Source organism: Chroicocephalus ridibundus, chromosome 1 (assembly GCF_963924245.1).
Source record: "Chroicocephalus ridibundus chromosome 1, bChrRid1.1, whole genome shotgun sequence".
NCBI lineage: Eukaryota > Metazoa > Chordata > Aves > Charadriiformes > Laridae > Chroicocephalus > Chroicocephalus ridibundus.
This window is the reverse complement of record NC_086284.1, coordinates 20,864,574-20,882,871: the sequence shown is the minus strand read 5'-3', so window position 1 is coordinate 20,882,871 and position 18,298 is coordinate 20,864,574. Positions and strand designations below refer to the sequence as shown.

The window sequence follows — 18,298 nt, the reverse complement described above, 5'->3', positions numbered from 1 at the left end:
GCGTGCTTCATTGCAACCTGAATTCACACCAAATGCTGAAAGCCAAGCACGTAAGTAATAGCCTAGCCTACTCGCATCACTCTGCGCCGCACGAACCATCAATCCACCAGCAAGATCTTCGCTAAATAACGAGTTCAAAACTTATATTGGTAAACATGAGTTTCAAAGTACTTCAGTACACATTAGCCACAGAAACACCCTGCACAAGAGCTTCCTCTCATTAGGATATGTGATGCTTCAGCACGTTCAGCTGTGTGAAGATGACTTGCAAGGCTGGTTCAGACAGGATATGGAATTCAGGATTTTTTTAACCCACAGCTTCAGTAACTGAAATAAAACAGCAGCACCACTTAGTTCAGGAGTGTGCCACAGTGGCTACTAACTTGTGAACACCCCTTGCTCTAGGAGACAAGCAGCACGTTGCAGCCAGCTGGAAAAGCCACAGACTTGCAACAGCTCCCATCTGACCAGGGGGAGCCTTCCCTGGCTCAAAGGAGAAGGTACTTTTCAAAGAGCTGCAATGAAAACATTCAAAGCAAGTGCCCTAAACATGTTGCATCTCTCTATGCCAGGTTCTTATTTACAAAAGCAACAGAGGCCCAGAAGATGGACCAAGGCCAGGCTGGATGGGGCTTTGAGCAGCCTGGTCTAGTGGGAGGTGTCCCTGCCCATGGCAGGGGGTTGGAACTAGGTGATTACTTTAAGGTCCCTTTTAACCCGAACCATTCTATGATTCTATGACTGTGGACATCAAAAATACCACAGTTCACAATGGTTCAAAAGCACTTTCAAATGTAAAACTTCACAGAAGCTAAGCCCAGGACCTCAGAATTATTTACTCCCGTAGCTAATGATACGGAAAGCCGAGATCTGTAATAAGGGCAGACAGTACAACAGAATTCCTAAATTATACTTTCTATTCAGAGCTTAAACATGATTAAAAATATTTTATGCTGCACACATACCTTAAGGGATATATAGCAGCCATTTATTTGAAATATATAATAATTCACAGAGAATTTTAATCCTACAGATTTTCCAGTTTTCCTAAACATTAGAGGGACTGACACAAATATCTGGAATGCTGCCTTAAAGGTGCAAGAAACTCAAATATTTACATCTGGTTTTTCCTACACTGCACAAGCTTTTAGTAAGTTGCTAAAAAAATAACGGAAATAGAAATTATTAGAGCGAAATCTGAAGATGGATGTGAAGCAGACAGAAGGGTGCTAAAGCAGCTAACCTGAAATAGCAATGAAGAAAGATTAAAACAGTAAGTGATCTATGGATCTGCCGTTTAACATGGATTATGGGTTTTTACAAAGGACGCTTTTTGAAAACCCTCTGTGACACAGTTTAACCTAGCAAGCAAGTCATGAACGTTCTAATTAAAAATAATGAAGTCAGCCTGCAAATCTCAAGAGCAAAAGTTGTCCAAGAACACAAAGTGTTCAAGAACACAAAGAAACGTTTTTGCTCTGTGTAGAGTACAGAAGCACTCCTGAATGACAAGACATTTCAAAATGTCGTAGAATGCATTCCCTGTTAGCTGCTGTGCATAAAAAGGCTTGAGATACCGTCAGTTAGTTTCATTTCCATTCATGGCTGATAAAAAGATATTTTTTCATAACACCGTATTCTTGAAGCACTTTGGCTAATATCCAAACGCAGGCCTACTTCACTTGTATGTAAATATTTTGTACTTCATATAAATCATTACTTGCTATAATTCAACTAGAAATAGACAAGCACACTGTTAGAAGGCTGAGAACCTAAGGCACTTGTGTTCCGTAGGACAGAAAATTCATAGTATATAATGCGTCACAGTATTGACTTTTATTTAACCTAAAAATAAATAACTTCTATATTTTCTCTGCCAGAGTGTTAGCTTTGCAACGTGTCTCCAAGGAATAATACTCCTTTTGTAGCTAGTGGGATGCCCAGGGATGCCCAGAGCAGCTTTCTTCTCTTGGACACAACATACTGCTACAGCAAAAGCAAAGAGTGATATCCATCGGGGAAACAACGCCGCTACCAAAGTCAGTCAGCTCAATCCAGTGTTTCTTCCCTCCTTTGGGTATTTTCTCTCCTGCCATTCCCCTGAAGAGCACCGTGGAGGCAAAGTCAAACATTTAATATAAATTAATATGAAAGCATAAGAATAAAAGCTAGTAAGAGTTGTTAAGATGAATGAGAAGATGCTTCACACAGAAAAAGCAGTATATAAACACAAGATTGGCAAAAATCTGTCTCGTAACGTGGAACAGAAGGAAAGAGATCCCATTCAGAAGGAAAAGCCAATGTAAGAGAAGCAGTGAAGATGAATCACAACTCTGAAAATTAATTTTGATTTCTCTGGGTGGTAACAAGCTTTCTTCTCAACATCACAGAAGAAAATTCTAGAGGACTATGCACTCAGTTTGGTGAACACCGAATTATGTTTCTTTGATCCATTTTCTGTGCAAAGTCCCCATTACAACTAGCAATCACTCTCTGCTTCTTGGCACAGACCCCCCTATCATCTCTAGTTAGGGAGTCTAGTTCTCTCCTGTTTTTATAAACACGTACGTATCCAGGTGACAGGATTTCAGTTTACAGTGTTCATGCGTCTGAGAAGTGTAAAAAAAATGACACTGTATGTCAGATTATTGGATGACAAGGCAAGCCAGCTATCTGAGATAGATTCAGGACATATAAAATAATTTCCCACCACACTATTCAAACAGCAGGCTCTTTGAGAATCCAGACTAACTCCAAGGAATCAGCAGGTACTATCTAAGGCAGCTCACTGTAAGCTTATGCTTACTACAGTGTTCCAAGCAGCCAGTAAGTGCCCCTTTTAAAAAGTTTTAGGAGCCCATAAATCAAGGGACAGGGAAGCAGGGAGGGAGTCACAGCAATCATAAGAACTCAGTCGTTTAATATTCTCTATCCTAAAACAGAACACCTGACAGCAGAAGACAAGTCTGACAGTATGCGACATGTCTGACAAAATGACTAAAAATTAAAGTATAAACAAAACCAAGATAAAAAAAAATACTACAGGCTTAATCTTAGTTCTCAAAATAAATAAAAGTTTGCAGCTCAAGTATAGCCTTTGTATTTCACAAAATTAGCATTAAAAACAAGGTTTGCAATCAGGGAGTACTTACAGTCTTTGCAACATCAATACTGTTAATATTGCTAAATGTGCTTTAAACGAATAATTTCCATAATGCTAACACAACAGCTAAATACTACATATCTGCTAATGGCTCTATGCGTATAGCTGACCTTCTTTTTATGCATAAGAACACTGTACTTCTAAATAAGTCCCATGAGTTATGTCACCAGCTAAAAATCCTGACATATTTAAGTAGAATTCATAAGTAGGGCAGGTAGTAAGTACTTCTTAAAAAATGAGCTCAGGAGCTCACAACAAGGTCTTCCACCTTATCCAAGGTTTCTTCTTTTATACTGCAATGCAGAGAGAACAGAATTTTCTTTGTATCTGTTGTCACAAAATGACGGAGACAGAGTGCGCAGGCGGCCAAGGGCCACACTAAGAAGGGGAAAGAGGAAGAGTGAAGTCGAGCTCCACGTCGTCCTATTAGAGGAACTACCATTGGATGTGTCGCGCTTCACACCGTGACCTACCTTTCGCTGTTAGGTTGGGTACTATAATATTCAACAAAAACTAAAATGGTCTAAGAAAGTCACACAAATCCCCTGCTACTCCATCATCAGTTTAAATAACGCCTGCTCCTTTTGCCGAGTTCCTTCCCCTTGTTACAAAGATGAATGAGCCCACTTTGAATGATCAAAGGTCACAGCACTACACCACCACACAGGATACTTGGAGCCAGTCCAACACCACCTCTTGCTCCTTCTTCCACTGGAGGAGCTAGGGAAGAGACGAGGATAATGACGCCATGGTGTCTCTAACAACAGCTATTCAAAAATTGAAGCTGAATGTAACGTTCCCATTTATGAAAACATCCTGAAGCTCAACAATCACAGCAGGACTGTTTTGCTGTCAACAATAAGCATAATAAAAGCATACTGAAATTGCAAGATCAATCATAGACATTAAAAGCATAAATGCAAACTGAATTTAACCTTTGCAGGCATACTCATAATCTCCCAATTAGATGATCACATAATAATATTTCCACAGGAATCCTGCCTTATTTAGCACACAGAAAAAAAACCTCCTAAATGATCTACCCAAGTATACACTCTATGTTCATACTCCTAGCCTCCCTGCAGCATCTGATACTATTAATTAATGCACTGCCTCATCCTAGAAATACAGCAAGGATCCAGTACACTGTGGTCAAACTGGTTCCCGAGTCCTCCCTAGAAGGACATTCCAACACACAGCAACAGGAAAACCGCACTCACATTGCCTGGTGCTTCTCACACCCCAAAGGAATCAGTTCTTTCTAATTCTTTAGATACCAACTGATCTACCTTGATGCAGTAATAGTCACTTAAAAACTTTCAGCCAGAAAATAAACAAATGGGAAAAGAATATAAAAAGTGTTGCAAGTTACCAATTTGTTTTTAAATATACACAAAATGTGATGCTGAGGTATACACATGAAATAAAAGATGCACCATGCCTGAATCTTTCTATGTAATTTCTATTATGTGCATTCGTGCATCAAAACATTAAAAGACAATACACGGTTAGTGACAGAAACCTTATTCTCTTATTCCTACTGAAAATAAAATCCTTACATTTAAAGCATTCCACAATTTATCAACAATTTTCACAGTAACATAAGGTAATAAACATCACACTACCATATGCATCAATCTAGACTAGTTCCCACAGTTAGTACGCTCTGCATTTCTGCTTTCTAAAAATTACATATTGCAGTACCATAGGCATTTCTGTAGATTTAAATTATATTTAAGTTCTTAATGATACAGATCTTGACACTTTTTATTTTTTGTTCACAGTTGCTTAGAAGAATAACTGAATATTTCATTATTATGGCCCCATGTACAAGAGGCGTCAGGTGATACAAGGCCTTCCACACTTGCACACCGAGTACAAACCACTAACCCCTTCTGCAGTTTATAAACACTGAATCACAGAAAATAACGTCTGACTTGCCTGAGCATAAACTAACCTATAAATGTTTAATGCTGGAAAACTATTAAAAGTTTACCCAGTGAGGTTCCAAATTACTTTCAAAATCACTGATATTTTTCATAAGATTTCCTTTGTTCATTCTTTTAGCATCAAAGTTTCTACTTTCACCATTTCCTGAACAAAACTTCCCCATTCACTTTCCAACTTACAAAAGCAACACAAAACTTTCTGAGCGTTTCAGCACAGATAACTGTGGGAGCAATATGAAAGCTGTGAGAACATCACTCTAACTAAAGCAGAAACTTTTTACTCCACTTTGTTTTTAAAGCAGCAATATCTTTTCTACATGAAACTGAAATTTATTAATAACTATAAGCTACTGTCAGGCAGCATATCTGAGGTTTGGAATAACAGGAACCGAAAGGTAATTCCAGGAGCATCCTCCTCCCATATTTCCGGGAGATGGCGGCAATCCGCGGCAGCCTCCTCATAGTAGAGGAGAGAGCGCAGGCGCTGGGTATGTTACTGTGCAACTGCTCGGCTTCGACAAAGTCAGCTTACACAAACAGCTTATAACACTTCACTAAACACTAACGGGAAGATGCTGCTTATAAATGCAGCTAGTAGGCTGATTAGCTTAAGTTCATGACAAGTGCCCTATGCTGTTAAATAACAGCACAGAAAAAGAAAGATCTAAAATACCAGTTGGAAAAACAAATAATTTGCTTAACAGGAGGCTCCCCTTGCATGCATATGAGTTCAGAAAAACATCTTGCTGAAGCAGATGGCTATTTCACTTCGATCTCTTTACTACAGAGATACAGTTGCTAGATAGCAAAGGATACACAAAAAATTTCACAACATGCACGTACCAGATCTGCTTTATAGAAAAAAAAACCCACCCTTACTATAACATTGTATTTAAAGATCAAATGAAAGCATCATTTCTCAGAACACAGAAATCCTGAATTATAAAGCTACTTGCCAAGGAAACAAAAGACCTACATGAATACTTTTAATAAGACTTTATAGCCTTGCTTTACAAGAAGTGCGTGCACACTCACTCCCTGATACTGGCGCAATTTCTAATAGCAAAGGTCCTGTTGAAAGTAAAAATCACGGTTTGAAGGTTACATTATTGTAAAAAGCGTTTGTTACAGTTTGTATTGTGAAGTGGCTCATCATGTATTGCAATTTGGTTCCCAGGGCCATAAACTGCTGTACAGCATCAAAATTATGACTGGAAGTGCCTACTATCTTAGAGAGGTACAAGAAGATTAGTAAGGGATAAGAATTAAAATTGTCAAAACTTCCCAGGTATTCAAATCATGTTATCCATAAATTAAAGCAACTACAAGGATATTCATTATGGAAATAAAATTACTTTCTGCTAATAACAAAATGATAACCGTGTAAGTCACACCACTTACCTTTTGGTAGCAATTCTGACTTCTGATAGATATGGACAACACATCTAGATTCAATCAAGTATTCTGCTATAAGCAGAATTTTCTCTTCTCTCCTCCTCCATATTTGGAGTTATGTCCAATATAAAATCATTGAGATTCATAAGCCTTATATAGAGTGAACTTACCGGTGCTGGATTATCTTCAGCTTCCACACCAAAAACATCCCGTCGTTTCACTGTCAGCAAATCAAGATCTTTAGTATCATCATCGTCGTCATCATTGCCATCTTCAAAGAACTGCACGGAGCCCGGGTTTGGAACCCTGCTTGGTACAGGAACTTCTTTTTCCTCCTCCTCCTCCTCAGATACCTCTTTTGATTCATCCTCAGACTCATCACTCTCAGCATCTTCACTGGAAGCAGAATATTCCTCAGTTTCTTTCCTTTTCTCCTTTTCCTTTGTTTTGTTAGCAGTTACCTTTTCACTGAAATTAGTTCCACATTTCTCCACTCCGTTGTTTATCAAGGAGATGGTATTTTTATTTTGCCCTGTCTCCTTCAAGTGATCCGTTCCATCAGCTGTCTCATTTGCACAGAGCTGTTTCCGAACTTTTTGAAGAAATCTCACACGAGGAGCCATTGCAAGACCAAGTGATCTAAAGCATGGAATTAAACAAATAAATTAATCAGAAAGCTAGATACACAAAAGTTGACTAAATTGGAAGCCCTCATCGATGGCTCAAGTGATTCGATTTTAATTATGGTGATTCAGACGGATACATTTCGACCAACATAGTTATAAAACAGTATTTAGCCTAAAATAGGACTATCTAGCTTGAAAAATGCCAAGTGAACATTAGGAGAGGAAAGGAGATGAAATAACTGAGAGCTCTCAACAGTTACAAATCCTCCCAGGAAAGAAAGCAAACAAAGAACCTGAGAAGTTGTAGACAAGAACAAATTATCTGTGATTCACAGTAAAATATGGTGGAAGAACCAATGTAATTTGGTACTGAAGATACACAGATGTCATGTCAAGGAGTGAGAAAGCACTGATCTCTGTCAGTGTCCTTCACTGCTAGAAGGGCACCCAGAACATTATCCACACCATCTCATGGTGATGCATAGATTAGAAGAATAAACACAACATGGATAAATGACTAATTGCAGAGAAAGCTAAGGGAGAGATATTTCTCCCTTAAAGGGAATCTCTCCTGTCTGCGTCCATCTACAGCGAGGGTTTACTTTCATGGCATGTGCAACTAGCAGTGCCAACGATCCTACTATTTCACCCAGTTATTCATGACAATTGAAAGCTATGCTAATACTCTATACGTGAAGGGACAAAAAATAGCCAAAAAGCAAAAATACTGTAGAACAACAATACTGGAGTGCATTGCATGGAAACAGATATTCTGTCTCCAACACATCATTTGACTTCAGTGAACTCTGTAATTGCCCACTATTATTACACCTGACCCTGTCAAATACAAATTCAAAAACGCAATATTTAAGTCTCTTCAAGACTTCATGAGCCTTCTTATTAGGTGAATAAAAAATGTGGGGAGATACCGGTACTGTGCAAGGAACACATGGAGACCACAGCTACATTTAGAAACATGCAATACAGAACTGATAGTGTTTGCAATGCTCAGGGCTTGTACATACACTTAGCAAAGGAGTGAAGTATTTAACCAACTAAAATGGCTACATATATACACGTGCACACACACACGTAAGAGACCAGTCTCTTTTGATTCGACAGGCTGAGAGAGTTGGGGTTGTTCAGCCTCGAGAAGAGAAGGCTCCAAGGAGACCTTATAGCAGCCTTCCAGTACCTGAAGGGGGCCTACAGGAAACATGGGGAGGGACTCTCTATCAGGGAGTGTGGTGATAGGATGAGGGGTAACCATTTCAAACTGAAAGAGGGGAGATTTAGATTAGATATCAGGAAGAAATTCTTTACTGTGAGGGTGGTGAGGCACTGGAACAGGTTGCCCAGGGAAGTTGTGGATGCCCCATCCCTGGAAGTGTTCAAGGCCAGGCTGGATGGGGCTTTGAGCAGCCTGGTCTAGTGGGAGGTGTCCCTGCCCATGGTAGCGGGGTAGGAACTAGATGATGTTTAAGGTCCCTTCCAACCCAAACCATTCTGTGATTCAGATTATGCACAGTTATACACTATGTCTCTCCTCAATGCTGCTCATTTCAAGTAGACAGCAGTTATGTTTTAGGACAAGAGGAAACGGCCTCAAATTGCGCCAGGGGAGGTTTAGACTGGATATTAGGAAAGACTTTTACACTGAAAGGGTTACCAAGCATTGGAACAGGCTGCCCAGGGAAGTGGTGGAGGCACCATCCCTGGAGGTATGGTTAAAAGACACGTAGACGCAGTGCTTAGAGATATGGTTTAGTGACGTTTTTTGTCAGAGTCAGGCTGATGGTTGGACTGGATGATCTGAAAGGTCCCTTCCAATCTAAGCAATTCTATGACTCTATGTGTTCTCTTCACCATACAGTTCTGAATAAAGAAACCTGAGTTACATCACAGGAGAAAAAGCAAATCTACACTCCCTGGTAGAAATGTCATCACAAACAGTCCATGAAGCATCCAAAGTGTACTGCAGAGCAGCAAGCCTGGACTGTAGGCTCCGGAGAGCCTAGACCCGTTAACAGTAGCCAATGGGACAGAGCAGTCAACAGGAGAGGCATCCTGGTTAAATAACAAACAACAGGAGAAAAAATGAAAAACAAACGCATCCACATCTGTGGTCAAATGGCACAGTTTTTCTGTTGGCCACAGGTTAAAACACTGAAAAGTGGACACACACCCAGAAAGCAGCCCACGCTGTTAGGATGAGGAACAAGTTTTTCAATGAATAAAGTCTTAATTTTAATGTAAACTTAATTTTGTTTAAGTATTTCTGATAACCCAATACTGTTCTTCTACAAATAATTGACAGCAATAGTAAAGCAAACGGAGTTTTATAAAAAAAAAAGATCAAAGTAAGTTTTTATCCAATGTATTTCGCCCATTTACTGACAATGCACTGCTGAGAGGACAACACAACACATGCGGGAACTGAAATTGGAGGAACAAGCAATCTTAAACTTGCTTCGGTGTTTGACAGCTAACACTAATTACCTTTGCAATGGAACTCTGTGTTAAAGTTTGGCCTACTGAAACAAAAATAACAAACAAAGGAGATACAATGCTTCACCACAGCAGCTGGTGGAGATTCAAACCTGGAATTGAGCCTTAACACCAGGCACGACAAAACACACATAAAGAGATTGCTGCAGCATCAATGAATGTGCAATCTCCTCAGCAAGGGGATCGAAGTAGAAAAAAAATCCTTTGCAAGAGAAACACTTTTTTGCTTTTCCCAATTTCACAACATTATTCTACATAGAGTATTGCTGTCAACTGTTGACAAAGTACTGCAAGGAGTAGTACTGTATGGCAACTACGCAATCCGTGTTCATTGCTCTCCCTCATGCAGACAGACGTAGACACAATGGACACAGGGCTGCAAACTCTGATTTTATCACAGCTTCTCTTCTACGTCTCCAGAGCTAGCATCAAAGATCAGGATCATGGCTGCAGAAAAAAGTCTGACAGGGTGAAGAAACTACGCTCTTTCCATAGGAAAGGTTAAAAAAGACAAGTCAAAAAGAGCAGCCCATGATGTGGAGGAGACTTCAGCACAGCTTTTCTCATTCAGGCAAGAAATCCCAGGGCCAAATTGCCATTCTGCACTGACATCTTTCTTTAATAATTGCATAAAATTAATTATCAGTTAGTGTTGTGTAATTTTTCTACACTGCTTAGCAACCCTACCAAAAAGACCACTGCTATCAGAATTCAATTGACATCTGAACGAAAAGAATACAGCCCTTAGACTTGGGTGAGAAGGAAGGTTTTTTTAATTACAGTAATTTTTTAATTACAGAACTTCTCAAAGAAACGTCAGCTATTTGGCTCATTACTGCCTCTTTTCTATAGTATATTCCAAACAGAGAACAATTTGGGACAAATACATTCTACTACCGCTAGAAGTTTCCTCATGTAGTAAGATTTGACAGTTTCTTTAGAATTTATTTCTTAATCATTTGCCAAATCTAGAGTTCAATCAAACTAAAAAAACTGAATATATGAACCAGCTTTTCTTTCCATCAACTAGAAAGGGTAACATTAGTTTTCACTAATTCATGAGATGCCACACAGACCACAGTCCTACTCCAGCTGAAGTTACATCTGTTCTTTGATTTTAGTGCTAGCATTCACACACTCTTCTGGAATAAGAAATGTGTCAAGTTTTCTCGAAGACAGACAAAAAGCAGGTAAGTTACTTAGTGAGATTTCATAAATTCTAGCACAGAACACTAAAAACATGCTAACAGCCCAAGGTAGTCCTCAGACCATGGTAGCCTTAAAATGGCAACACACGTTCAGCTGACAAACCAAATAAACAATCCTGTTTCACATTTTGGTATGAAATGCCATGACTTCTGGGAGTAAGCTCTTACAGAAAGACATTCTAAATCAGCCTCTAAAAGCAATCCTGAAAGCAATGGATTATTTTGCTACCATAAATGAAAGTACAGCTGACAATTCTATTCATCAACAGCAACTGAGGTGGCCAGACATCATCATTCCCTAACACGGATCAAGGAATGCCCAGAAGTAACTGAACAAAACACCTACAATGCTCAGGTACCTCCTTCAATTCAAAGCAAATTGACAATTATTTTCAGGAAATATTTTAAAAGAGCAAAACTCAAAAAAACCAACATTGTATGGCTTTAAGAGGAATACCACTTTTGTTTGCTATTGAATAAGGAAAATCAAACATTAGTAAACATTTTTAAAACCTAATTCAAACGAATGGTGTATCAGACTGGAAATACTGCCTTTTCTGAGGTTTGTTAATTATGCCTATTCAAAGATCTTGAGTATGTTTACATTAACATGCTAACTTCACAATGCATCTGTTTGGATTGGATGAAAAGCTGGGCATCCCTCTGAACTCTTTATAAAGATGGAATCTTAGACACTCAGAGGAAAATCTGTCCTTACACAAAACAACTTAAAGAGGAAGTTTAAGACCAGTACAGTCTTTTAATTTTTAAGTGTCACTAGAGTTCCTAATCTGCACCTAGAAGATTCCCAGTCCTTTTTGAAACATGAGCCAGTTCTAAAGAATCTATGGTCACATCTGCAGAAGTGCTGCACAACAATTTCATACAAGTTAGTGCTTCATTCCATTTACTACATTTACTAAATATGAGACATATTCCATTAGTGAACTTCTTCAGAATGATTTGAACACATGAAAACACAGCACGGCGATTTCTCTTACTGTAGAACTGGTTCAGACGAAGATTTAAAATAGTCTGAAAAAGGTTAAATACTCCCAGAAGGTATTTCAAGAGAAGAAATGTGTATTACTTGCCTTGCAATATACGCTACATCTACATTTAACATTTAAAATGTTTTCAGAAGACAGGATGAGCAACCATTTGAAAATAGGGAAATCAAATCAACTGAAGTGACACAAATCTGAATTAATAGGCTTTCCAGATGGTCTGATTAATAACCAAAGCGAGCAGAGAAATTGCTTTTCCTGAGTTTATTTGACTAGCCAACTTTAGCCCTCTACATTAAGGAGCTCAAATGCATGGTACTCTACTAATAATAATGAGAGCCAAGCTAATCAAGAGTTTATGGGTCAAGATCAAAGAGAAGGCCAACAAAGAAGATTGTCATGGTTGGAATCCGATCATTTAAAAGACCGAGCTGTAGTCATTACAAAAGTAAAAGAAGCTTCCACATTGCAACTGCAGGCCCTGGTGCTCCTGGTACCTGAGCTCAAAGGGCATCACAGCAGAGAACAAAGAACAGAGATTTCTAGAGTGCATTAAAGACCATTTCTCCAAGTTAGCTGGATTCGCCATCTCTGACAGGCACTCTACTGGAACTGCTCCTTATGCATATGCAAGTATATTTACTTCTAAGGCGAGTGAAGGTCAACAGCAGGCTTAGCTGCTACTGTAGCTCAAGATCCTAGAAGAAAAAAGGATTATGACTAAGAGAATAATGACCCTAGCCTTTGAGAGAGGAGACTGCAGCTTGTTCAGAGATCTGCATGGCAGGACCAGAAAGCTCAGAAGTACCGAAGTACTTACAGAAAACTCAGAAAGGGATGGCTGGATCACACAGGTGGTTGAGGGGGAGATGCGTGAGAAATGCCCAAACTTTACAGACCACTGGAGGGAACACTGAGGTCCATATAAGCAATACCATATGAGGCTGAGATTAACTAGGTAACAGCATGAGAAATACGGTCTGATTATAGGCGTATGAAGACTGGAAACAACTGGTAAAAAGTAATTAGGGACAGGCTTTTTAGTTGGAAGGAGACCGGCATCTAGAAAAGGAAGTAAACGGGCAGCAAGAAGGAGGGCCAAGAACCAGCAAAGGGATAACAAGATGTGGAAAGCCTGTGATGGGCTCTCTGGGGGATGTGATGGGCAGTCCTGCACTTGCAGCTGGCACAAGACAACAAACCAAACCCTCTGCCCTGACCACACAGTAAGGGTCAGGTCTACATCCACAGCCAGGGATCCCAGACTGACCATGCAGTAGGTGCTTCCCCTGGTCAGTGAGAGGACAGACAGATGGATCGTGTATCCTGGTATCATCCATTTCAGACCTGACAGCACATGCAGCTACCTATTGCTTTGTGACACTGATCTGTAAGCAATACTTCAAAATTAGCTGGGTACTGAGCTCCATGTATTAGTACATGGACTATGTATATGGACATTTTCCAAATAACTTGGCTTTAACCTGCTTTATTTATTCTCTATGTACCAATACAGGCACAAACACAGAAAAAAATGCCACATTCCTCCTGGAAGACATGACAAAAGTCACAGAGGAAATTATCTTCCTTGGTAGCCCCTTAGAGCTGTGACTAATCTGTCCATCCAACACACTCACCTGTTAAGATCTGCCCCCGGAGACTGATGTATACTTGTTAGCATTTAACAAAATAAAGTGCCTGAGAAGTAAAATATTTCAACCCCTTGCCTCCTCTTTACCTTATTTCCTATCCAGGAAGCCAGACTAACTAATTATTCCTTTCTACTCTGCTGTTTGTTTACATTTTCTTGTTTTCAAAGCTGCCCTTTGCAACGAAAAGACAAATTTCTCTTTTATGCAAGCCTCAAGGTTCTCCTTCACCAAACTTTAAGGCTACCTGTGTTAACAAGAGGTCTCTGCAAGCCTTCCTCCAGCAAATTATTCTTGATAGCAATTTGTAATGAGACGATACTGGAGAGAATACTAATGTACCATAGCTTAAAGGTGATCAATCTCTAGAATACATATATGTATAGACATGCACAGACATTTTATTTTTTTATTTATTTATATATATATAGTTTTCTAGATATATAATACATAAAAAAAAATAAAATCAAAAAGACTACTGCTTTTCTGCAGGCTCAATCAACACAGGTTAAGAGAATCTCAGTGCACAGACATGCCAGGGAAGAGAGCAATAGAGAAAGTGGGCAACAGCCTGACAGACTGAAATGCAAACCTGACAGGGGCATTAAGCAGACTGTTTTCTCTGCAGGATTTTTAGTGGAGTAACATCTATCAAGCTAGCAGTAAATCTCCACAGAAAGGCTGAAATACTTTTTGGAGAATACACATAGAAGGTAAAGGGAAGAAAGGATTCTCATTCCAGGTTTTGCCATGAGTTTTTTCGTGCAGAACATAAGCCAAGGTTGCTTCGGAATGCAGAATTCAAACGTACCAGACTTTGAGGGCCTTTCAGATAAATTAAGCTGACTGATCCACTGTATCAGTGGATGTGCACTGAATTGAAAGCCAGAGGACTGCGGGGTGTATTTAGGTAGACTACCAGTCTGGAGAGTGGGGAAGAAGAGTGCCAACAAACTCTTCATTTAGAGCAGAATCCCCAAATAATCTCCCAGATTCATTATCTTCTGACTTTTTTATTACCCTTTCATATATTTCAGTTTTGACTAAACCTCTCCAGCTCTCTCCAAACAACTGTCTGGTTTCTCCCATTTTAATACAAGAATGACTTACTAGTAACTTTGCAAAGATGGGAGTAGAATTTACGTTGATGAAGGACCAAATCCTGGCACAAAGGCCTGAGAAGAACAGAAAACTGGACTAATCTGTCCACATCAATATCAGATACTAGATGGTACATTATGCTGAAATCCAGAATCCACTGCAATTCCAAAAATTCAGCATTACCACCACCTGCCAGTTGGTTTCTTAACACACTGGTTAGATTTGTGTGGTCATCCCTCTTAGTCCTGATCTTCTGCCACTATCACTTACATTCAGCATAATAAGACCTACAATAAAGTTTTAAAGATGCTGATAAATCACATAGGTGAAGGGGCAGGCAATGCACATAGTGAAATGTATCAAGTTTTCACTAGTTCTCCTTTTTAAAAATTTCTCAGATCATAAAGTAAGAAAGCATCCTTTATAATAGGCTTATGTACTTTAAAAAACATAATCATGTTAATTGCAGCACAGCACAGGAAGACCAGGTGTTCTACAGTCTAGTAATTTGTCACATTTTAGTTCATTATGCCACGTGCTGACAAGTTTGAAGACTTAAGTCTTCTCTGTATGAAATTCCAGAGACGTAAAATTAATTTACCATGCATCTTTAAGCACCTCCTGCTCCCTTCTGACTACCCTGCGTCCCATGAGATTATTCAAAAACTTCATGTCTTAAAACAATCTCAGATGGTTGTCATCTGTAAAGTCAACCTGTCAAAATTAATTCCTCTCCCATACAAAACACGGAATGGTTCACATTTATGTACAAAAGTTGACACAGTAATAAGATTCTACTCAGTTCAGTGCAGATGTTTCATCTTTATCAAGTGCACTGAATCTTCTGAAAAGTAATTTATGTCCAAGGAGCAGTGTCCCAATCACACCCAAAATGAGACCACAGTGTATCATCTTTAGATACTCCAATTTCTTTTTAAATATTACACTTTACAGGTTGGCATTTAGCTATGAGGCTGAAGGGCAAATCTGAAAGAAAAAAAAAAACACCAAAAGAAACCCAAACAAAAAACCAAAAACCTGTTGTTCTCTATCCTATTGCTTCACAAGTTTTTTCTTCTATTGTAAATAGCAAATATACCTTCTGCTATAAGAGTTATTTCTCTTTGTAGAGATATATTGGTTTTACACATAATTTCTATGTAGAATGTCTTTGAAAATATACAAAAGCACTGCATAAAAGTGAAACTGCACACACATTACAAGACTGTCCAATTCTGTGTGTTAACATAGTCAAAAGAGCTATTTAAAGCTATCATACACTGTGAAACTTCTCACGACACAGTTTTCACTTTCCAAGTTGATCATACTTACAGGGCATATTCTGCTAGAGGCAATTTGAAAACATCAAATACTTCCTTATTCTTCATTAAGTAAACTGAACGCAAGTAGGATACAAAACACTGAAAGAAAAATAAAATTATTTAATAAAAAAAGAAACCATTCAATTACTAACACACGAAACTAATGTTATGCTGTTGCTCTAAACACAAAATAGAATTTCACTATTAAGTGTTCTAACGTAGATTTCAGACTGAAATTCTTTTACCCAATACCCATCAGACAAAATTTATCAGTACTACAGAAGTGATGTGACTTTAAGTGTTCAAATATTTCATCAAATGCACATTAATTGGCCGAATTTCCCAACAGTATGTCATGTTATTTTCGCTAGAAAGAAAATATGGCAAATTAGTCCGGAGGAAACATCACCGATTCTTCTTTTTTTTTCCTCCCAGCTTTTCTGAATCTTGCCACGCTATTCTGACATCTGAATTATGTGGAAGGAGGAACAGACTGTGTAGCTATCAATCTGAGGTGTCCTGACAATCTTAGCCACTAACAAAAAGTGACTCAACTCAATGTAGCTGCATTTCACTGTAGCCTAGGATACTTCGTATTACCTTGCATTTGCCATCAGCTCATCACGTACTTGCAGTCAATGAATGCAACTCAGCTGACCAACATAAATTCACCGTGCAACATTCAGTAAGGCCAGTCTAACGTTGAAGTTTCAATTAATCGGAGACTTTCACCAAGAAAATTGGAGGCACTGCATAACAGAACGACTTAATCTTGTGCCGTATTTTCCCTCCATCCTTCCCAAAAGGAAAGATTCTTATTCTTCTTATGTTTTGTTTTTTTTTTTTTTTTTTTTTTTTTTACATAGTCTATTTCTGCCTATCAGCAGCAGCATAAATACTGGAATGTTTTAACTATCAGAAAAGATCCTTGGATTTCTGCTGTTCATAACCTAATTTCTAACACATGCCAAAACTCCTATCATGAGGCTTAAACCAGCAAACATTAGTAACAATAGCAAATTAAGCTCATATGGTTATATCCAAGCGGACTATAATCCCTTGTTCTGCTTCGTACAGGCATCTGTCAGAGAAAATTACTGTATTAAGACTTCACGTGGAATTTAAAAAAAATTTTTTTAAAAAAAGCTATTTCTTGTTAACCTGAGATAGAGTAGAAAAAGACCCAACAGTTAGCAGCATAAATCTCTTATGGGCATTCTTTAAATGCATGTAACAGAAAAAACATTTCTAAAGGTGAAAAGAAAGGTGAGACAGTAAATTAGGCAATGTCATAAAGTCATACTTTTCCCCTTGGCAAACTGAAATAACAACTATTAATTGTAAGATATGTAGAGATAGGAGATATACTTTTCAAGCTGCCCAACACCTCGTTACAGTAGTAAATTTTCATTTGCTTATTTTTCCAAAGGCTAAGTTTTTGGGTAAAGTTTCCTGTTTAGATTATGTTTATCAATTAATTTTAGTAGTGCTAGCACAATAATCCATTCAGCTGCTGTCCACAACAAGGTGTAGACTAAAACAGTCATTTGCTCACCTTAAATTATTAATCATTTTACAAAGATATTTAGATATCCTGGTTTCAGCTGGGATAGAGTTAATTTTCTTTCTTGTAACTGCTGTGTTTTGGATTTAGTAGGAGATGAATTTCCATAACACATATTGGTTTGGTTGTTGCTAAGTTTACATTAGTCAAGGACTTTTTCAGCTTCCCACAGAAGCTGAGAGGGAGCACAGACAGGACAAGCTGGCCAAAGGAGTATTCCATACCACAGACATCGTGCTCAATATATAAATGGGGGGTTGGCCAGGGGACAGGGTTTCTGCAATCACTGCTCAGGATGGGCCGGGCAATCGATCATCAGGTGGGAGAACAACCTGTGTTGTATCACTTAGTTCAGTATATTCTTTTACCATTATTATTATTTTCCATTTCTCTTTTATTAAACTGTCTTTACCTCAGCCCAAGAGGTTTTTCCTTTTCCCCTCCTTTTCTCCCTGATGGGGAGGAGGGGTGTGAGGCAGAGGGTGAGTGAGTGGCTGCGTAGTCCTAGTAGTTGGCTGAGGTTAAACCATGACACTAGAACCTTTAGGAAAAGGCTTAAAATTTGACAGATCTCATTAATTTAGCAAGCAGTGACAAAAATAAATGACAGAGCCTCTTCTTTCTCTGTTAGTGGCAGATAGAAAAAAAAATGGGTTTAAACAAGAAGCATCTTTCCTGCAAATCTGAGAGTTGCAATATCTACAGATCTTAAGATCTACATGAGTCACTACATGCCACAGGGTAGAAATCTCATTCTGCCTCTTCCATAACCTATAAAGCTATCCACTTACATTACCAGTATTCCT

The 18,298-nt window shown here is 38.7% G+C and overlaps 1 protein-coding gene across 1 annotated transcript in view; it reads right to left on the bottom strand.

The window, feature by feature from the left end:
• The window catches only part of DDX10 (DEAD-box helicase 10), a 190,088-nt gene that overhangs the window by 127,785 nt on the left and 44,005 nt on the right, over positions 1-18,298 (bottom strand). The window contains exons 12-13 of the mRNA XM_063330528.1: positions 15,939-16,027; positions 6,678-7,146 (exon numbers count right to left, since the gene is read on the bottom strand). Of these exons, the coding sequence (XP_063186598.1) occupies positions 6,678-7,146; positions 15,939-16,027 (558 nt within the window). The remainder of the gene's footprint in view (positions 1-6,677; positions 7,147-15,938; positions 16,028-18,298) is intronic.